Source organism: Heliangelus exortis, chromosome 3 (genome assembly GCF_036169615.1).
Source record: "Heliangelus exortis chromosome 3, bHelExo1.hap1, whole genome shotgun sequence".
NCBI classification, from domain to species: domain Eukaryota; kingdom Metazoa; phylum Chordata; class Aves; order Apodiformes; family Trochilidae; genus Heliangelus; species Heliangelus exortis.
Window position 1 is genome coordinate 58,952,700 of NC_092424.1, and position 23,458 is coordinate 58,976,157.

General features: G+C 37.2%; 1 protein-coding gene across 17 annotated transcripts in view; it reads right to left on the reverse strand.

Moving 5' to 3' along the window:
- Positions 1-224: 224 nt before the first annotated feature.
- Positions 225-23,458, reverse strand: part of EYA4 (EYA transcriptional coactivator and phosphatase 4) — a 149,371-nt gene continuing 126,137 nt past the window's right edge. For 12 of the 17 annotated variants that reach the window (XM_071740882.1, XM_071740877.1, XM_071740883.1 and 9 more), the window contains 7 exons: positions 19,300-19,389; positions 13,223-13,281; positions 12,952-13,112; positions 10,362-10,476; positions 8,505-8,626; positions 6,216-6,316; positions 225-4,588 (listed from right to left, as the gene is read on the reverse strand). In XM_071740882.1, coding sequence (XP_071596983.1) covers positions 4,508-4,588; positions 6,216-6,316; positions 8,505-8,626; positions 10,362-10,476; positions 12,952-13,112; positions 13,223-13,281; positions 19,300-19,389 — 729 coding nt within the window. In that variant the 3' untranslated portion in view covers positions 225-4,507. Of the gene's footprint in view, positions 4,589-6,215; positions 6,317-6,355; positions 6,457-8,504; positions 8,627-10,361; positions 10,477-12,951; positions 13,113-13,222; positions 13,282-19,299; positions 19,390-23,458 lie in introns of all 17 variants that reach the window. The other 5 variants (XM_071740872.1, XM_071740887.1, XM_071740876.1 and 2 more) reach the window with 1 other exon arrangement.

A 23,458-nucleotide genomic window follows, 5' to 3' on the forward strand; every position in this document is an offset into this window, starting at 1 on the left:
AAGCCTGTGTAAGCAGATTGTGGTGGCTGCAAAGAAACATCAGCACCTCATAGAGATATGAAGCTCCCTAAAATGAAGTTTTTGTTAGGTTCTTTTTTGGCTGGAATGGCTGTCTCTCTTCAGTAGCCCAGTCTGTCACCTGAACAACCCCTGCCCATGGGACAGTTATTAACATAACATTAGTAAGTGGATTGGTAAGGGAATTTAAATGAATACACTGAATGTGTAGACCATCAAATTGGTTTATTCTGAATTTTGTTCCAATGACACCATAACAAAGGTTCTGGTTGTCGTTCAGGCTGCATCTGAACCAATGCCCCTTGGTGAGGAACAGAAGGAGGTTCTGATAGTGGTTCCACCTGGCAGATGGTGAGCAGTGAGCCTGTCTCTACCAGACCACATGGATGCAGGGCTGCTCCAAGCATGGATCACAAAAGCAGCACAGACATACTTAAATGTCCAAATGTTGAGCTTAGTTCCCTTAAGAGGTACTGTGTACGGAGCATTACAACCACAAACCAAACATCTTACAACATAGTATAGTGCAGAAAATGACATTTCCAAGTGTATTTATTGAGAAATAGTAAAGATGTACATAATTTTACAGGCTTTTCATTCTCATTTACATTTACTTAAATTATGTACGTCCTAATCAACTATAATCTGCTAGTACATGACAGACACCCTTGGCTTCAATTATTTCTCCGAAATGCTGCTATTGCTGGGATTTTGGCTCATGTCACTTCAGGCCCTCTTTGGAGATACTAAATACCATGTTCTTTCCAAGCATATGCCTGGCATCAAACTGGTAAAGTAGAGATGGCTTCTGAACCAAACCCCTGGATCTGGGTGCAACCTCATGGCTAAAATCTAGTCTTCCTGTGGTGGGCAAGTCCATACAATAAACTCCAGAATTCCAATGGGCTGCAGGATTTCATCTGCTCTGAGATGAAGTGTGCTTCTATACAGGATTCTGATTTGGCCTCATCTCCTTTGTCGGTGCTTACACTGGAACATTCTCTGCATCTGCTTTAGATGCAAACACCACTGCTCACACTGGATTCTAATGAAACCAGATCTGGGAGCTGGCTGCCACTTATATCTTTGAATACAGTCTCCATGGGCATCTAAAAAGAAGCATAATTTTGACTTGTCCCTCTCTTCTTTCACTGATGTACTGAACTGCACAGAGTTATATCTACTTATGATACGAGCTTCTTACTGAGATCACGCTGTATTTGTAGTCTGCAAGCTGACTATTCAAATGCTCAATGATATTAAGGTTTTGTACTGACTGAAAACTGCTAGAGTATCAGCAAAAGTCATTATAATCTATATGTCATTTGCCCAGAATACTTACAAACAGGACATTGTACTCAGAGGAGAGACAGAAGGGAGGGCAGTTTCTGATTAAGGTGCTATTGAACTGAAATGCACGGGGATGTCACGATGACAAACTTCAGTTTAATCTACTCAGGCCCATCTGGAACAGTCTGGTGTGATTATGGCTCTGCCTTCATCATTTTCTCCCTTGTATTGTTCACACAGGGAAATGTATCAGAGTAATTTCTCTACAAGGCAGGCAGGTATTGCGCATTTTTTTTTTATTAAAGAAACGTAAAAATTTTTCCTTAGCAAGAGAGTATTGGTCAGCAAATTTGGTTTAGAAGTCTACTATTGCTAAGGTTTTTGAGCTAAATACTTGCATTTTGTCTGGATGAGCATTTTTTCTGGATTTTTTTTTTTTAATAATTATGTTATGTTATAGTAGCACAAATAATCCAAGTTAAAGTCAGAACTTTGTCATGCTCTATAAAACTTCCCTCCTTTTGCCTTTATCTCCTCTCTAGAAGCCCAGCATATGAGTTGAGCCATACCTGCCACAGAGAGCTAAGCACAACTCCAGTGAAGGCACCACAAACCTTTTATAAGAACTGAGAGTTATTGCTGGGCTATTGCTTGTTCTTACATCGGATTCGGTAAAAAAACCACTGAAAGCCTGATAAAATAACTTGAGAGGTAATATTGCTTCATGCATTTAAAGAACACTAAGATTTGTAAAAAAAAAAAAAACAAACCCAAAAAACTAGTTTACCCCATTTCTTTGTTTTATAAAGATTTTCTACACTGAGATTCTCATGTAATGTTATGATGCTGGAACTTGAGAAGGGCTTTGTTTGAGCTTTTTTTCCTACTCCAGTAGAAACACTTTCTTCTCACCTGCAAAAATACAAAATGCTGGTACTACAGCTTGTAATGAAAAATGTGCTTGCAGGACAACTTTGACTAGACAGGTACTGTAAATATAAAGAAAATAAGCATGTTTTTTTATGTTCTGGCTACTCTCATCTATGACTCAAATAGCTAGTGTGTAATGGTTTTTTTCATGTGGCAAGTTTTGTGAGATGTTTTTGAACTGTCCACTGGTAACAAATTATTAATAGTTTTTGTCTGGTCACTCAAATATCCAATTCAAACACAGCAAAGAAATCCCCTTTTTTCTGTATTTATAGAGGAGTTTTCCTTGGATTTTTATTGGCTCCAAGCTTTCACCTACCAACTAACTGTCATACAACCTACAAAGTTTAAATCAAAGTTACTGCACAGTACTTAGGCATATGGTGACCCCCACAGCACAGAGAGGGAAGATCTTCACTTCAGTGCTTGTGTAGGCATTCTGAAATTTACATTTAACATCTTCTCTTGCACACACCTCTTCAAACAGAGCACTGGAAACCTCAGGTGCCTCCACATACAGTGTTGAAAATCAAAAAAACAGTTTACATCTTCTGCCATGAATCACAATACACTCACTGTTGTTGAAGAGTGCTCAAGCTGCAAGTGGAGCACTAAGGGACCCCTGTGTGCAATATGGATTTTATTCATTTTCCAGAGCCAAAGGCTAACATGCTTAAAACTTGCAAGGTAAATATCACTGTATGGACCATAATTTTGAATAGAAATTATGAAAATTAAGTTAACACATTTCTCAGTATTTCTTCATAATAATCCCCTCCTTGTTCTCTCCTCAGATGCCTGACATGCTATTTAAATTTCCATATTCAAAGCATTTTGTATTGCTCCTTTCCAATCAAAAATGGGTGAGGAAAATCATGTTGACCCCAAAACAGAAGACACATAAATGTGGAACAGAAAGGAAAAGCTACCAATACAGTATTATATTTAGCAGAATAAATGTATGAAATGGCCAATGTCATCATGCCCGCAATTTCAGCAACTTTGGGCTGATCCTGAATTTGGTAAATGTAACATCTTTTGTGTATCTGCTGGGTGAGAGATTCTTTAGTAATCTTGCATTCCTAAAAAGTGTGTCTAATTGCCCATCTGGGCTTAACTCCAGTTTCACCTTCCAGTAATGCCACTTACACTCTGTCTGCTGGGTGGGAATTTATTCTTTTATCCACAGCAGATGCACGCACTGTTTGGTTTTCAGTGGACTAAAGTAATTCATGAATATGGGTCTTAGTTCTCTCTTTGGAGAATCAAGAAATTATGCTGAAGGTGTTAAATTTTTTTTTTTTTTTAAGCTCTCCAGGTAGCGGTCCCCAGTATCAGCCTCCCAACGTACTCTTAACTTTCCTCAGTCCATCAGTGGAATTATTCAGAATCCAAATAAAAACACAAACTTTCCTTTATTATTTTTTCTTACTGCAACAAATACTTAAATGCTTTGGTGCAGCCTTGCACTTTGATTTCTTTGAATTTCAAATTTGGTCATGTCAAAAATTATCACAAAGTTTTTTTTTTTTTTGTTTATCTACATAGTTTTTAACCAAAATTACATTATAACACACAAACACAGTCTTCTCTTTAAGGCACAACACATCATTATGCACATTCTGTTTGCCAAACTTATAAAAGAGACAATATTATATAACCCTCTCCCTCCCTTGCCCCCCCCCAAAAGAAAGAAAAATTAAAACCACTTCCAAAATCAGCTGCTAATAAAGTAACAGTAAATTATTTTCATCAATAATTTACACAAATTACAGGTCTAGACAGGATTGTCATTATACAGTCTGAGTGCATTCCAATTCATATTTTCTGGGTTAGGTAGGCTAAAGTCTGGTTCAAACCTCAGTGCTGAGAATATTTCCCATTTTGAGGAATGTTGTTGAACACCACCTTGTCGGCTGGAAAACGCGTGTTGGTGCTTTGCCAGTTCGAGTCCTTTGTTCACTCCTGTCAGGGCTCACTTGGTGTGTACCAGCAACCTCCACAGTTTTAATTCATTTAAAAATGTTGCATATATAAGACCATAGAGCTTCCTTACGTAGCACTAACATTTCAACTCCATTCAGCAATCTGAATTCTTCAGTTTGGAATTTTAAATTCCAAATATTTCTTCACTTCTTAAGACAATTCATATGTGTAAAGCCCGAGGCATTGAATCACACATAAAAATTCAGTGTACTTGAAATATATATATATATATATATGTATATATATATATATAAAAGAAAGGATCACCAACTTTAGAACACAGTTACAAATACTCTAGTTCCAGTGCTTGATGGAGAGCCAAGAGGTCCGAATGACTGGATATCCTCCAGAAAGGCATGTTGTGCTGTGTTTGTTAGAGGGGGTAAAAGGTCAGGAAAGATGAACATGGTGACACAGGGTGGTACATAACACACAAGGCTGGTCAGATCACCACCATGTCTTTTACACAACTTTGTTTCTGGATTGATTTTTGCTAGTAAAATACTCACAAAAATCAGACCAAAATAGATCTGAGCTTAATAATTCAACTTAAATTAATTAGACAGCCTTTTTTAAAAGTTTCTTTGTAAAGAGCTCATTATTTAGTAAGGGCTGTGTGCTTGTTGTTAGCATGCAAACCCACATGACAGCATTAATAGGATATCCCTTTCTGGTCTTGTTAGACTGAAAAATACCGACTGATCGTTTAAAGGGCTGTAAGACTTTCATTAAGAGAAACTTCACACACACTTTGAAACAGAGTTGTATTATCTTTTTCTCCATCTAAGGGAAAAAACCAAAACTCTTTAGATAAGAAAATTACACGTTTCTTGTTTAAAAAAAGAAAAAAGAAAAAAGAATTGTCTTCCAGAAAGCATCAGTGTCTGGGAGAGATGCAGGTATATGCACTATTCTCCTTCAGCAATTCATCAAGATAGAAAAAAAAAACCCAGTACTTTCATGTTGTGTTCAGATCTATTTGTAACGTGCTCTATTAATCCATCTCTCTAAATTCTCTATCTATCCATGCAATGTAGCCAGTATTAAGAAAAAAGCATGCCAAACTGGAAAGTACACAATCCAACCACCTTGCTTTAACACAAACTATAAAAGACCCATCACCAGATCGGTACCTATATTAAGGAACCATTTGGAATGAGCATTTTGGTTATTTTCGTTTTGTTTCCATTCCAGCTTTTGCACTTAAAGGGCACTTTAGTTTGCTGCTCCTATCACAATGATATTTACGCCACTTGTCCTGTGCAGACATCATGAAGCAAAAATTGTCACTTTCTGCACACTTCCAAGGTTATACTGAGAAGTATGGTGCAAATTACTAATGTTATCTGTTTCTGAATGTTGAAAACTTACCTGGTAAAACTTGAACTATTATATTGAGAGAAACTGAGTGTTTGTAAAGAAATTGCTCTGGTTTAGAAATAGAGATTTTGTGCACCCTCTCTATGTTGTGTTAATTTTCCTTTTGCAGACACAGCTTTCTTGAAGCAAATTATATGTTCACCATATTTGCTCCAGTAAACTACAGATCTTCATCTGTGTTAGCTAAAGAATTTGCACAGTCCTTCAGATGCTTTTCCCTGGTCTTTGTAACCAGGGAAACCTGGTTCTTTTGAAACCTCCCTGAATTCACCATTTAAAGAAAAATAGCACCCAACCATCATGTTTCTATCTCCTCTGTTCATCTTTAATTTGCTGAAGCTAGCAAGACACTTTTGATGCAATGATTTTTCATTAATTTAAAAAATAATATTGATTTTTTTCTTTTTCTTTTCAAATGCAAGTGAACCAAATGCTAGAATCCAAATGGTTCATTTTACTCTGAGTTTTGATCTCATCATGCTTTTGCTGCCTTGCATCTGTGGACTGAAATTATTTGTCATTCTGTCATTGTGCCACACTGAGAGAAATGCAAACAGAAAGGCTTGCATTAGTAGCTATGTATCACACCAACATTTCAGGAGACAGGTTACCTTTTTTGCTGCCTGTTCTTCTTCTACACCATCCCCAATTACAACATATACTACTTTTCTGCCAAACCTTTGCATTATTCGTTCAAAGCAACTTTCTTTTCCTGGAAGATAAATGAGATAAGATTTCAGAGTGAAGTTACCTGATTAGCTGCATGTTCCTCATCTCGGCCATCTCCAATCACAACATAAGTTATGTTAGTGCCAAATCTGGACACTATACGCTCAAAACAGCTCTCTTTGCCTGAAAAACAATGCACTACTTATTCAAGCTATCAACTGAGTTATGGCAAAGCCCTAAAAAGGATTATTGCAGTGGTAAGACATTGTTACTACTACTTTTTTAAAGTTCCGAACCTTGGGATTTAGAACCCAAACTGATGAGAAGCAATTATAGGAAAGCCTCTAAGATAAAAGAATTAGTAGCATGGCTAAAAAGAATGTCAGTGAATGAATAGCTGAATTTAACTATTCCCCTGTTAATGTAAAAGTATTTTTTCAAGTAAAGCAGAAATTTTAGTTGTAATGTATCTGCAACAATGAATAGCGTAGCAATGGGAAAAAGTGTTCGAACAGCAATATACAAGCAAAATAAAATTAGACAACAAGTTCCTGTGAGAACTTCCATAAAGCATTTGGCTCCCTTAGAGAAATGTAGAATCAAGCAGGTTAAGCCAGAAACAACTATACACAAGATTGAAAGGGACAAAGTAAAGTCATCTACCAATCTTTTCATTATACTGGAGGTTCAGTTTTACCAAGAAATGCTTGTGCTGAAACTGACCTAATATGATGATTTCACTGTTCCCACAAGTGATCTCCATATTTAAATTTCTCTTTGACAAGTGACCTACACATGCCCTATTTTAAAGAGATCCTTACCTCTCATCAGCATAAAGATTATTTCTTTCCTCTCTTCAACAGGTCTTAACCTTAACCTGTTTTTTTATTATGCCTGTCTCTGCCCCAGGTTTTTTAATCTCTTCTCACAAACTCATGGTTTCTAGACATCCAATCCTTACTGCTCTCCTCTTGCTTTTTTTAAGCTGGCCCACAAAAAAGGGCTTATGACTAAGGAAAACATCATATGTCTGTTGAATGTGGGCTGGACTTTGGTGCCGGCAAGCAGTAGCTGCACAGTCCTGTGCTAAACAGAATGCAGAGATCACTGAGATGAAAAGTAGAGAGAGATTTTGTACCCCAGAATTTGCTGTGTTTTGAATAGGGGTGTAACAACAGCCATACTGTTCTCAGAAGGGATTACTGCTGCAGAATTATTTTGACAGTCTCCAGAGACTATGCTTCACTTCACCACACCTTTTCTGTGCTGTTGGCACTATTTTTTAATGCTCCATCCTTTGGTCTGAGTGCAGTCTTGGTGACTGAATCCAACAAATACAGGCTGTATGGCAGATTCCAGAGACTGCTCAGTACTAAATGCTGAGAGGTATTTGGGATGCTTCATGCTTTGACTTAGATTTTTAAAGTATTTGAGGTATGTGTGTTTAGAGAACAGCTACACCTAATTAAATGTTGACTGGTGTAATAGTATTTTCTGACACTGTTAGAATATGCTTTTTTTTTTTCACTTGTGAAAATAATTTAGGGAATATATTGTAATGCTTTTGTCAATGAAGTGTCATACTCCATGTTATAAAAGTTGTCATAGGTATAGAAACTAAACGTTCCTGAATTAATAATAAAAATCAAGAAATCTGCCAAAATTATTGGTCACTGTACGTTGTCACATTTCAGAGGAATGATAACTTTTTTGGTTTGCAAGAAAAAATTTGGATGCTGCTTCCAAAACCCATGGATTTCCAGGCTGTAATACACAGAAGTATCACAGTTGTCAACAGAACAGGGAAGTGCCCTGGTGGCATTTCCATCAACACAGCTTGTCATCATCATCACTGATGTACTTCCAGAAAAAGCTTGTGGCCCATTGAGCTGAGGGTCAGAGCTGCATCTATTTAAGAGAAGTTCTGCTCAGATTTTAATTAATAAAATACTTTTCTTCATAATTTTCTGCACACTTTTTGGGTTTTGTACCATACTTAGATGTTTCTGAGGTTCTTAATCAGTATGGGGAACTTAATTCCTTCAGGCATCACTGCAAATAGGGTGAATATGGAATTTATCAACATAAACACATCTGAACACATGCAATGCCTAAGTCTTATACCTAACATAGCAAGTGTCAGGGAAGTGGCCTGGAATCCATCTGTTACTGGAAAAAAAAATATTGGCAATGTAATGTAGTCAGAATGGATGAAAGAATAATTTTCTTACCTATTTTGGTTGCACTGTAAATATTTTCAATAGGAAAAGCTCCTCCCAAGCTGTATAGTAGAACTTTTGCAAGTGCTGGAATAAGCTGAGTTGTTGTTACCAACACGTTTACACAGTTACTCCTAAAATGAGAGAAATAGTTTAAATTTAAATAGTTTATAACCATTACCCAAATACTGATGAGGTAAACCAGCTGTGGAGAGCATACTCAAGATTCTTCAGCATTGACTTTCACTCACACAGCAGTGCTGCTCAGAACCATCACTTCCAGAAAAATATGCATGCAACTTTTGGCAAAATCCTGTAAGTACGCAGGCCTAATTTGTAGGAAATATTCCACACTGGTTTATAAAAATTAGGTCCTTGAAGATGGGTCCACTAAAATACAGGTATTTAAGATCACCAAGTGCCTCCAAAAAGAGGCCTTGAGGTGATTTGAAAGCATCATTTTCTCACTGGCAATTAATCAACAGTAGCTGCCAGCCAAATTAAAGAGTTAGAAGACCAAGAAAACTTCATTTGTTACTCCTGTCTTGAGGGGAAATAAGCAGCCAGTACACATTTCTGCACAATGACATAACTTTTCTCAGGTTTCAAGAGTAAGAATATTTCTAAGAAGAGGGAGAAACATGTTAATAAGCTAGCAGGCAATGCTGGGGATGGTAGCAGTTACACAACACAAAACCCAGTGCCAGGCTGCTTTAGGCACTGATGGACTGGAACATGAATGTGACTATGGTGTGTAGATGGAGCTGAGTGAAAATAGTTGTGATTTTTCCTCCCGGTTCTTCCACAAATTCCAAACAAGTCCTTAGGCTACTATTCCTGCTGTAATGTATCTCAATTTCCTTTCAGGCAGAATTTAGATGCCTCGTGGATAGCTTCTGAAGATTTATAGTTGTACAGGTCTTTGAAGGCAAGACAAACAACAATTATTTAACAGTCCTAAGAAACTGGTCACAGTTTTGCAGACTCATCCAACCAGTGCTCAATGGGCCTTCATTACTTCTTTTTGAAGACTGGTAGTTTAGAAAGAAGTGCAGAGCTAAACACAATGGCTCACACAATCCTTTTTCTTTTTACCTCAAGGTGCTCAAGACACTGTCAAATAAACAATTAAGAGATAAGCATATCGCAAATGTCTTTATATTTAAAGTTTTTCATATCTTTCCAAGTTTGCTCTTCTCATTTGACACTGAGTCTTTTGTCAGACATGTTCAGAAGGCAAGATGGATTCATGTGGTTCTTTTTTTATGGCTTAAACCCAGATTTTTTTAGGATTTCTGATTACACATTACATGGCTGACTTAGCAGTGTTCAGTTTTATTATTTCAAAGGAACGGTACATTTTGTTTCCAATCACTAGGAACCCAGACTTCCAATTCCATTTAAAAGAGATTTTTGGTCTTCTGAAAGCTTACAGATATGCTAAACCATACTGATTTGTCTGGATGGGCATGATTTTGTGTTCTGAGATCTAAACAGTATATCAGTAGCACTGCAAATAGGCACAAGCATTGAAGGACAGAACAGAGAGACAACACAGACCAGAATGCAGCCCAGAAGATAATATAATAATTCTGGTTCAGAATTCTACAATGTGTTTTCAGTGTACACAGGGACATTTATCACATTTTAGAATATAATTCATACTACTTTCAGTAAATGCTAAAATCACTGTAAATGAAATAGGGAACTTCCAGGGAACCTTTCCAGACCCTTTCCTGTCCTATTCCAGAGTCATATTAAACCTGTTCTGTTTTTTAAAGAGACTAATTTATTGTAACCTAAATGTCAGAGAATAGCTGTTAAAAGTCCAAAGCTAGAAACATTTTTACATTAGACTCAAATACATACCTTGTGCTGATAATTGATAATGATTTGAGTGCATTTGTTAGCCAGGAGTCTGTCAGAGCTTCAATCTCTGCTCTTAATTGCAACCATGCATCTCTTTTAGCGGGACCCAGGAGTCCTTTTACATAAAAAAGCATGAAAAGAAAAGAAAAATTAAATTATGTATTATGTGTAGACTTTATGGTCATTCTTTCTACTTTAAATTCCACTAGAACTCAAAAAAAAAAAAAAAAAAAAAACCCCCCAAAAAACGCAACCCAACCCCAAAACCCAATTATCAAAGAGAAAATCTGTTGTCTTCAAGTCTCATGAAATTGCTCTTTTTTTATTTACTTTTCACTATATATCAAGCAATGTCAGAGAATATTGCAGATAATCACAGAATTGCCACAGTTGGAAAAGACCTCTAAGCTCATGGCATCCAACAGTCAACATTTTCTCCCCCCAATAAAATAAATAAAAAATATATATCAATATCTGTATCACCCTGCACACCAGACTGTGTCCTGAAGTGCCTCATCTGCACACTTCAAATACTTCCAGGGCTGGTGACTCCACCACTTCCCAGGTCAGTCAATTCAAACACCTGACTACTCTCTCAGTAAAAAAAAAAAATCTTCCTCATATCCAGTCTAAACCTCTCCTGGTGCAGCTTCAGGTCATTTCCTGTAGCCCTGTCAGTGTTCACTTGAGAGCAGAGGCCAGCACCCACCTCCTTGGAACCTCCTATCGGTAGCTGTAGAGACCAATAAGGTCTTCTCTCAGCCTCCTCTTCTCCAGCTAAACATTCCCAATTCCCACAGCGTCTCCTGAAAGGGTGTATTCACCAGACCCTTTACCAGCTTGGTCACCCATCTCTGAACTCACTCCAGCACCTTGATATTTTTCTTCTAGTGAGGGGCCCAGAACTGGACACAGCACTTGAGGTGTGGCCTCACCAGTGCTAAGTACAGGGGCACAATCACTTCCCCTTTCCTGCTGGTCACACTATTCCTGATAGAAGCTAGGAGGTGATTACTTCCTTCAAAAGTCTGAAATAAAGCAACCTGAAAATACATAGATCTAACCTTCTATTGCCTTTTAGCAGCTATGTTGAAATAAATAGATACATATGTGATAAAAAGATGACTAAGAAATCTAAGAACTAGGGTATGGATGCCCACTGACAGGGAATTCAGAAGCAGGATTTGTGGGAACAAATAAAAAATGAAATACAGTGCATCACATATTGCATTCTACCTTAACAACGATTGTTTCTCTTAGTTTATTTCCCTATGGTGTGCTCTTGGACTTAGTCTTTTACTAATAAAACTAATGGTTTTATGAAATGCAACAGCTCTAGAATCTTTGATGCCTTAGGGGATCTAAGAAAATCCAGAAGAACTTTTGGGTAATGCTGTTTCAAGTAGTATTACTATATATAAAAAAAAAATCCATTTATGACACCAAAAAAGGGTAAGGCAAGTGAAAGCCAACCATCTATCACCATGTTTTGGTCCTGTTGTTTCTTCCTCTGGCAAGTAAAGACTCTGAATTACTAAAAGTGAAAAATAGCTTCTAGATTTGCATATTTTGGGAAAAGATTAAGGTAATGACTAATTCACTGACCGTATTAGTTGTACTGTTTGCTGTTTCTGAGAGACTGCAGAAAGTGTTAAAAGAATACCCAAATGTCTGGTTTTGCTGAAGGTGAACTTTCTTTGAGTTTTAGCTTTCTTTGAAACAAATTTCAGATGACTTGAAAAAGCCCACATTATAGAACAGGAAAGTGTTCACTTGGACTTCTTCCTGGTTGGGTTATCCTCAGCTGTCTGTATCACTGGGTTATCCTCCAGTGTCTGTATCAATTCTTGTACTCCCTGTTCTCACAGACTCTTCTTGAAGGAGTCATTTGACATATTCCCTACCTCAGAAGAGCACTGGCTGCTTCTGAAAGTCACACAGCACCCTCCAGGGCAGATCCTTTCAGTTCTGCTGCTTGATTTCCTACAAGCCTGCTGTCATGGACAAGAGCATGATTGAAAACAGTGGCAGGAAAGCTCTCAGCCCAAATAAGATTCTGATTTCTTTCTAACACAGTTAACATTTTAAGACAGTGATAAAAAAAAAAGGGGGCTAGCCATATGGCAGTGCTATGGTTTCCTTGCATCCACTGGTGAAAATAGACAAGCAGGTACCCAGTAGAGTTGTTACCAACTATATCATGAAAATATAGGATGGAATAGGCCAGTCACAACCAGTTTGTGCTGTGGAAACTATGCAGCCTCCTTCCTAGTATAACAGCATACATGAGGAAGAATAAGTCAGTCAACCAGTTGGTAAATAGGCATAGCTGAGCTGGGTCTGCAGGAGAATAATAAGCTCTGTGGATGCCAAGTGGAAGTCTGATCTGCTTCCTCACCTCTGGCTCTCCTGCACAACAGTACAATGCCAGCTCTGTCATTACAGATGGCAGCTTTCAATAGCCCAAGGTCCAGTCTCTTCACTTTCCATTCACTTTGTGGCTTCCAAGGCACATTCCCTTGGTGGGAGTTCATCGCCATGCAGTTTAATCTGATCGTCATTCTAAATGGATTTTGACAAATAAACTCACCTCCTATGTTGTTCTTGTAAGTATTATACAACTCTTTTACTCTTCTATAACGAAAAGCCAGCTTCCTCATCCAGTCAACCCCTCCTCTTACACCTGTTGGCAGACAAAGGTTTGCACTACTTGCAGCTGCATGGAAGCCATCAGTTGCAAAACTGTAGGTACTGCAAACACCCAAAATACAGTAAAAATAAATATAATGTATTCCTGTAAATGCTCAATTTATTTAATCTTTGAAGAAAAAAAAAAAAGAAGCAAAAGTGCTCTATCTTACCTTAGGTCTTGTCCATTATCATCAGAAGAAACGTCATCTATATGAACTTGATCACACTCCTGTTGAAAAAAAAAATCAAATTATAAATTACCTTATAAGAGAGGATGCTCCCTACATTCTTAGAACAGAAAATAAATGATAGGTGCAGGCCAATAAGTGTACCAGAAGATGGCAGTGTATGCACACGTTCAGTTTCCTATTACAACCAAATTCTTAAAAATATTACAGCCTTCGACTCTTTCTACACTGTAGAAACTGTTAACTTTAGAAAAGTGATATGTAATTTCGGTGTGATTTTAGATTAAAAAATTACTTTAATTGAAAAAAAAAATCCCAATAATTTTCTCATTTTTAGTCTCTTTAGCATGCCAATATTCTAAAATCACCTAAACCTTATTCCTCTTCTTCTTAAAAGATGATGGTGATGAGCCTCCACAGGCATGTAATTTCTTTTAAGGCTCTAGAAATTTGGATACTTATCAGATTCTGTTCTTGGTTTATCCAAATGCCTTTGGCTGCAAATCAGATAATCAAGCATTTCATTCTTTTCTACTTCCAGAAGGGATGGAAGTAACTTCAGAGAACTAAGGTGTACTGCAAAACTGAGCTCCTCTCTGAGATGGTTTTATAATTAGGTAGCTATCAAATATCCTTTTCTGCACAGCGGTTATGGCAAAAGGAGAGAAAAATGTGGGAGAAACACATAAATAAATATGTAACTCAAGCCACTATGCAAGAGTAAATATAAACAGGCATTGTATTTTTGTTTATTATTTGTGCTTGCTAGAATTTACATCTTAATCCACAGACATGCCTGAAATTCACTGTCCAGAGATTTTACTTTCCTGTGGTTTTTTAATATTTAAAATAGCTGTTGTGAACATAATCCTAATATAGTTTAAGAAAAAGTTTAGGGATGTATTTTAAAATTACTCCCTAAATAGTATTTTCAGCTGATATAACCTCATCAGTAAGATAAAATGAGGCTGAGCTTTCAAAATGCACAGTTCTGTGCCTCAAATAGAGTTGCCTGAGTCATCTACTTCAAATAAAGTTGTAGACAAGCAGCACTTAATTCAAACTCTCCGTGACATGCAGGAGTACAGAGTTCTAAGTTTACAACCTCAGTCAAGTACCAAAGCTAAACTGTTCAGATAAAAGATAAATATAAACAGGGGAGTGATTTCCAAATGTGTATGCAACAAGTTCCTAGAGCTGGGGAATGACTATTCTTCCTTTCTGTTTTGTTTGCTTTACACTGAAAGAAAACTTAGCAGACTTATACACACACAAGTAAGTTGTTAAAAAATAAATTAGCATTTTGGTATAAAATAAACACATATAATTTAATTCTCAAATATTCAATTTCACTGCATCATACAAGCAATAATTTAGAATTCTATGTCAAGATTAAAAGAGTGAGTGGCCAAACTCTGCCCATCTGGCTTAATCCATTAAGACAGGCATGAAAGAGCTGCATTCAAAGAACAGAAATGAATCATTCCCCTCACCAGAGATTTTTTTTTGTTCTGTCTGATGAGATTACCTTGAGCTGTATACTATTCTAAAGAAGATGCTTTCTTGTATAATAGCCAACAAAAAGAGAAAGAAAAGCACAAATGGCAGGTGAAATGAAAAATTAATTTCTTTATCCTTAGTTATTACTTACACACCAGAAGAAATGCAACTGTACTTGACCCATTGTAGGAAGCTAAAAAATCAGACAGAAAGCCCCTCTGGGACAAGTTCTAACTGTACTTAGCAATATCTGAACAACACCTTCACAGATTTCCCAGGAACCCATCAAAGTATAAGATAATGTTAAAATCCAGTCCCATGGATTTGAAGGTGTATTAATTAAATGGAGGCCACACAGAAGCTCTGATAGATAAGGAGTGTCTGCTATTGTTTGGGTTTTGTTAAGCTTTTCAGCTACATTGTTATAGCCTTGAAAATTCCAGGTAACTGTTCTGCTGGCAATTTCATTATTAAGGTAAATATGAGTGGGTGGCAAAGGCTTGGCTCTTTACTTTTACTTTTTTATCTCACAATTTGATCATTGACTCCAGGAACAGGAGTTTTGGGGAACACGCTGTTCATTTTCTGATTATTTGCCCCTTGTCCCTACAAGAAGGTTGTTAAATCTCCAGCCACATCAAACCCAACAGCACTGTCCAGCCTCCTCCTTTCTCCCTTTCTCTTATCCTCTCAGATCTCTGATTACCTCCTCGTCATACTGGGGATACACATTTGCTGACCAACAACAAACTCATGTGCCCACCACTCCTTGCTTCATTTTACTTTGTTTTCTCATCTTCTCATCCACTTCAACTAAATTTTTTTACATTTTACAAATTCACATAAATGATGTTAAATAAAATAAAAAAAAAAAAGCAAAAAGAAAAAGCAGATGGTTTGAGCAAAATATAGACAAAACTCTACTTTTCCCAAAAGATGCAGGAAAATTGTGGCACAACAGTAATCTGAGTTATCTCAGAGACTAAATCATTGGAAGGAAGAAGGAAAGAAACAAAAGTTTCTGTCACTTTAAGTAGTAAGATAATATATTTTTCACATCATGCACAGTATTTGTTACACTCATGTCACAGTGGCACTGTCAGTGCAAGGTCAAAACTAAGAAAGATATAATAGATTTCCTATTACTTAGGATACAGGAGGAGAATCTAGGTACATTAAGTGTCTTTTGCTTAAAGCAATACTAATTTAAATTATATCTGAGTGCAGTCAATTCCAGGCAGCATTTTTAGAGCCTGAAAATCTGACAGTACAGAATCAACAAATATCCAATAAAAATATCCTCCTGGAATTGACAGGAATTTCATTATCCAGTAAAAACACTGGCTCAACACACTGAACCCAAAAAAATTATTACAGAGAGTATATTCAGCATTATGCTTTCTCAGACTATGCAGAACACCATTTTTATGCACAGGCTGAACTCTCTCCTAAAAGTTGTTTGACCTGCCTCACAAATTATGAGTCTAAATCTAATTTTTATTTCCAATTCCCATTCCTAATGAGAAAAAAAAAGATGACAAAATCTTTTTAAAAATATGGTAGGGTTATCAGAAAAATGGAAATGTAACTCAGTTTCTTTGAAAGAATTTATCTTTTTTCTTCATCATTCTGGGGATGCAGGGGATAATGGAGTTGAATGATTCATCTCCAAATTTCTCTTTGCAATTTGTAGAAATTGGGTTTTTGCATGTGTAGTATGTCCTAACAACACTTCTAAAAGCTGACTTTAAGTTAATACTGAGATAGGGAGAAAAACTTCAATTTATTCCTTACCTAGTTGAGAATATAATGCATTAGTCTGGATATTATTATGGAACTGAGTCTCATCTCTAAGAATTGTTCAGGCACATGAACTTTCGAGAGCACCAGCCTCCTATTTTCATGGCAAAACACCAGCTGCCCTCCCAAGTGATACATTTCAAACTAACTAAAATTTATACACTGAGAATGAAATAGCTGGAGAATAGCCTAGCCTGAAATAAAAGTGCAGCTTGGATGATTAGAACATGGGTTACTGGGTCAGCAGGGAATGTCTCAACACATCGGAATTTCTGCATCAGCAGTCATTGTAGTGAGAGAGATTTGCATAGAGGAAGGAAAACTTTATTTTTGTATGTGAGAGCTTTCAATAACTTGGTTATTATTACTAGACCTTGGTATGCAGTGTTTGCAATGAAGAAAGTCAGGGGAAAAAAGAGCTTAGACGTAGTGACTGGAGTCAGTACTACAGGAAGAGAGATTCATTAGTCCATTACCCCTGGCATGTCCAGAGCCACTAGGTTTAGTGTGGGATGAAGATGAAAGAAGACAGAAGGTATGGGACCTGATGGCTCAGCATTAAAAAAGTGAGATGATGAAAAGAAAAGGAATCTGTCTAGTGAATAAAGGCCTATCTCACTTCCTCTAGTAAAAACTGAAGGTCTTGTGTGTTGATGGCTGTGGCCATCAGCAGCTCAGTACTCACCTCCTCTCTCCTGGGGGAGGGTGGAAAGAGGAAAGAGAAATGGAGAAGCATGAAAGACACCAAGTCAGAACTGGAGAATTCTCAAAGTTCATTACCCAGTCATCATGAACACATTTGTGTGATGCCCCCAACCTGGAAACGTTCAAGGCCAGGTTGGATGGGGTTTTGTGTAACCTGTTCTAGTGGGAGGTATCCCTGCCCATGGCAGGAGGGTTGGATCTAGATGATCTTTAAGGTCCCTTCCAACCCCAGCCATTCTGTGCTTCTATGTATCTGTGCAGATGTACTATTATGTAATATTCAATAATGTCTGTGTGCTCTGCAAATGAATTTAAACAGATTTATTAGTCTCTATATTAAAGAATGCCCCTATGTGCTTTGGTATAAGATGCCATGAAACTATATCTAATTAGCTAAGAAGAAAGAAGACTGTTGGTCTTCTTGCCTATGCCAGATTGTGTGCATATAGCTCATTTCAGAACAAGAAGATTGGAATTTTGTCAATTTTATGATAGTTGGTTTCGAAACAAAGACGAATTATGGGTTAGAAAATACCTAATTGCATGTAGAAATTGGTTTTAAGCTAATCAAGTTGATTGATTTACTCCAAGAGTCCCCAAGTAGTATTTTTGATTTGTCTAAAACTGAAAACTGTTTGGATACTGTTCAATCTTGGAATGAGCAGGAGTATGATGTTTTTGGACAGAATATTAAAACCACCCTAAGAAGAATATACAAAATGTGATGATCCACCTATGACGGCTGAATCTGAGATCTACAAAGAAAATAAACAATAAGAGAAAGGAATGAAGCTTTAATGGCCATAATCAAGAATAAAATGGTATGGAAAGAGAGTAAAGCTCCATTTTGCTGAAGTCTTCCAAGTGAACTCAGAACACGATTGAAGAACTCTGGTTACATGCTACCAAACTGTTTAAAGTTCATTGGGTGCCCAATGAAATCTGAATACCCAGGGGCAAAGATGTGCTAAAAAGAAATTTAAGCAATGCTTTGAAAAACTGATTTGGAATCAGTCCCTGCTATGGGGCACCAGAAAGAGAACATTCACCAAATGCACTTGCATTGTCATGTGATGACTCAATAGCACTGGGCTAAACACACTGACTGGAAAAGGTATGTCCAGGGTTTTCATTTGCATTTGTATTGCTGGAAGGAGAAGTGCAGCTCAGGTATAGGTGAAGTAGGTCCCAGTTTCTTGACTTTAAAAGAGCTGAAAAAAAATGAAGTCTGCAAGGGATGACAGCCTGCTACTTTCTGCTTTTCTTATTGCCTACAGCAGACGGAGGAACAAAATAAGTGCACACTATAAAAACCAATGTCCAAGTGAATGGAAAAATTTCATTTATTTTTTCTACTTGTTCATCAGAGACCTTTCTCTGGCATTTTAAACAAAACCTCAAACCTTTCCAGCTGCCATTAGAGGCAAAATATCTGTCCAAAGAGGGAATTCTGAGATCCAGTATGAGTGAGAAAACAACTAATTTAGACCAGAAGGTCTGAAAATCCCATAATTTATTTTGAGAATTGTTTTAAACCCCTATCTCTTGATACATATATAATTATAAGACTGTCACTTTCCACATTAGCAGATTTGGCCTCCTGGAGTGAAATGAAGTCTGTGGAGCTTCTTGCTCTTCTATCTCTGAGCAAGAAGTAGGGGGCTGTGACCAAAAGGCTACTCAGGTATAGGAAAAGAAGAACACAGTCTGCTGTGGTCAGATGATGGTACCCACCAAAAGTGAACATAGACAACTTCAAGAGAAAGAATGGAAGGCACATGTGTCCCCTTCCTTGCAATGACTACAGACAGTTTAATCCATGGAAACTGAAAGATGACCATAGGACAAAGAGAGGAAAGGGTACTTTGCAAATTCAATGAGTTTCACAGAAGGATTCTGGTGTCATTGAAAGTCATTGCCACTTGGTTAACATCTCTGCTTAGAGTATCCTCAAGTCTAGGTAGGCAGAAAGTTGTTACAAACCACAAAGCAGCAGCAAAACCACCATGTTAAAAACCCAGGCATAACAGTGTTTGTGTTCATTTGATTCTTACCTCTAAATCGTTAAAAAATAAATGCGTGTCAGCAAGATTAAAAATCATTTCTTCCATTCTCAGTCCAAGGGTCACTGCCATTGGTGGATCCTTAAAAAACAGAAAGCAAGGTTATATACTCAAGTACCTTTAAGTTGTATCAGAACTGCTTTAAAAACTATTGTATACATGTGTTATGAAAAAATAACACTGCAAGAAATGTCTCCAAAATCCTTTCACTTTTAAGCTATTAAGCTATATCTCAGCAAAAAGAGATGGATGAACCAGTGTGAGAACATCTGGGGTGCTGAATATGTTGAAACATTCAAGTTTTTTTGGAAGTCAAGGCATTTGTAACTTGGCTAAACAGACAAAGGAAAACTTAGTGGCCTTATTAATTTTCTTTCATATATCTTTTGCGAGAAGTTCCTGTTTACAGCCTTATTTATGAAAGTTTATAATTTATTATAATAAGAACTCACAAGTTTTTTAATCCCTGAGCCTTTCAAAGAAATATATATCTTGTCTGTCAATATGTGGGCATAAAAAAGCTGAGTTATGGAGCAGTAACTAATTTTTCTGACCCAACACACTGAGCAGCAGAGATAGGAATGAAATTACTGCATGTGGTACCTAGTCCACTGCACAATTCCTCTGATCTCTTGCGTTTTCTTCCCAACTTTTGGGCACACAGAAGTCCTCAGCAAGGTGTTGCTAAGCTGGAGTAAGAAAGGTAGTAATCTCTACAAAATTACTACTTTGTAAGGAATTATCCAAATGTGATAGGAAGATGTGATTTAAGAGGCCTTTTCAATTTCTAATATCTCTGCTTCATAAAAATACAAAAGGTAGTCTGAACCCACTTCCCCAGATTGGATTTCACCTTGGATAAACATCACTGCCTTGCCTATGCTTAGGCCTGTATAACATTTCCCACACTTCCCACTGCTTTAGTACAAATTATCAGCCCCTGCACTTGGTCCTTTTCTCCATCTCAGTATTTACCCTTCTTCCATGCGGGCACTCAGTGGTGAATTTCCAGGCTCTCCTTTATGATTTTATTGCAGATACTTAAGTGTTCTTCTCAGTGCTCTTCAGCATGCCTACAATCTATGGCACAATTCTTCAGGTGGCCCACAGGAATGGGAAAGCATGTACAAGTGTGTTTGTTTGCTACAGATCATCCCTGTATTTCTGATGAAATGCATGATTCCTGTCCCTGAATGAGATTCATCCAGAAAGTTTGATCTGTTCTCAGGTCAGTTTCCTCACCATTAAAGCACTCTACCTCGGCAGCATACCACAAAGCTACTGATCTTCAATAACAGTTTCCCTGGGAGCACTTTGTGTACACGAAATGTGAGATAATTAATTTAACTTTGCTAGGCTTTCTAGGAAAGAGGCTAACCCCATTTGCATTATCTTACATTTGGATTAGACTAAGAATGCACACAGACAGTTCCTGATGCTTAGCTGACATCTGGTAACTAGTTTTATCATTGCCTTAGTTAGCTTGTGAGGTTCATTTGACTTTTTTATGCTTAATGTATTGCTTTTAAAATAGATGTGATCCTCTTTGCATTAAAATAAGGAAAGAAATCTGTAGTTCGTCATTTAAACTCTGATTGATGCTAGCAAGTTTTCAGAAACCCTTCCTTAAATACCTTGAGATTAAAACTCTAAAAGTTTCCCAGCATCTGTCAACAAAATCACACAAAGCCTCAAATGATCATTTGTTAGTATTAGGATCAAAGGCTTCCCAATTAGGTTCAGACATCCGCTACTCCAGGGCTTTGCAATGACAGAATAAAAGATGGCTTCTGCCCTCCAGCACTTAAAAACTAATGGTAAAATCTAAAACAGAGACATATATGACCCTTCCTCATGAAAAAGTCAGACTTGAAGGGGAGAATAGTGTACAAGAAATTGTAATGATCCAAAGTTAGACACTATTCTCTGGCAGTGAAAGGAAATATTTTTATGTTGACCCTTGGCCTGGCCGAGACTACCTTTCAGAAGTCAAAACCAAACGCAGTGTTTAGTAACAGAACTTCAACCCCTATGTCTTCTGCAATCATCTTAACTAGAACTGAAAGTCACATGGTTGAAGGCATAGGTCAGTTTTCCAAGGGGATGAGTAAGGAACACACATTAACAGATTTGTAAAATCTCATGTAAGATAGAATTTAGAACACAAATCATCAAAATACCCTGGACGCATGAGGTTCCTCATCAAGCCTCATAATGCTTTTATCAAGATGTCATCACCTATAAACATGTGTTTCTCTCTCCTTTCTCTGACATTTTTTCTATTCATAGTAAATTACAAGTTTTTCTTCTTAGATAAAATATAATAAAGAGTATTTGCAATTTGCTTCCTATGAAAACTAAGACATGTGCATAACTTTATGCACAGGTGGTAACTCATTATTATTTACGTGAGTTTAGTTATTCACTGGAGTGGTTCCAAGACTGGAATCTCAGACTTTTGATTCCCAGCCTCTTTTTTCCCCTTCCTGGGTAGAAGCAGACTTAAATGCGGAAATTTGCTATTACATATTCCATTATAATCCAATTTATTTTTACAGAAACTACCAAGTATGTATCACAATTTCCTGCCTTGTCTAGTATAGTTGAAAGACATAAATGTGACAAAGCTTTTATGATTTTCTTATTAGTAGTATTTTTGTAACCAACTATGCCTGACTTTATTACTGTTAAAATGAGATTTCCTATATTCCTGTTTTGACAAAGGCATGTGTAGGATATTGCTGGGTTCTATATGTAAAATAAAATAAAGAAAATAATTCATTTCAGCTAAGCATGAAATCAGTCTGGCATCTCTCCATAACAACTTCTGTTAAGAAGAGTCACTGGAATTGAATACTCAAGATGTGAACAATTTTGCCTTTAATGAATTGGCCAAAACTTGCACTGCAACTGTTTAACAAGAATTAAACATCACATTCCAGCTCTTGCCATGTTAAGTTCATTTCTTCACATAAAAAAAATAGACAGGCGAAGTGGATTTGCCAGAGTCTTGTGGTTTTATAATGTTTGCACTATGTGGAGGAACATCCCAATCATCATTTTACTGTCTTTCAACTAGAAGCAGAAGTTGCAGACTCACTCAAGTGGCACAAAGAACTGAGTGTTGAAAAGAAAGCAAGAAACATGTACAGCTGATACAGATTTGAGCAGAGCAAATTGAGAAACTGAACTTTTGCCAACATGGTGTCTGTGCTACTCTGCACAAGCATACACAAAAGAGGAAACAATATAAAGAAAAAAAAATCTGGAAGTTTTCCCCAGATAATTTGCAGCATAAAGAAGCACAACTCTTTGGGCCTCAGAGGCATGATTTTAGCCAGATATCAGTAGCGTGCACAAGAGTCAAGACCAGCTACAGCACTTCTGTATACCAAAATACAAATTACTTTAGTTACGTTAGTATGAAGGCACTAAACTGGAGCCAGACTGTCTGTCTGTGTACTTCTGTGCCAGACTGGTCCATGCACTGGAATGCCTCCTAAGAGACTAGGTAAAAATGTCCTGGGAGAACCAATATTTAAATGTTTTGTCCAAGAGGACAGTGACTGGAATAAAGCCTCAAAAGCTCAGTTTCCATTAGTGAAAGCATTCTATTTACTGTTGTCTTGAAAGGTCATGTTGCAACAAAAGATGTTCAACATAATTAAATTTGATGGAAAAATTATACCAATGGACCAGCAACTTTTTTATAAAAACACAGAAAACAGATAAATAGACTCTCAGGTATAGTCATTGTGGCAGGAATTTGTAGACATGAATCCTTAAAAATAAGCAGAAAAAATGAACAAAATACACGAACAATATTGTAAAGATAGATTTTCAATGGGTGGCTGTTGTGAAAAGATGACAAAATCAGCCTCTGGCAGAAGTGGAAATGCTTAAACCCTAATAGTTTTAGATTAAGAACACTTCCCTACATTATGTAGGAATCTCAAGTTTAAGTTCAGCTCTCACTCTCTCACAGGAGACACTGGATCCCAGGAGAGCTTCACGTGAGTGGCAACTGGGGAAGAGAATATATCTCCTCTTAACAACCCTATCTGGTGGCCAAAGAAGGAAAACTCATGTACAACATATAACGAGTTTCTGTCCCATGGTCTCTAGAAGGTGGTAGGAAAATGCACTCACA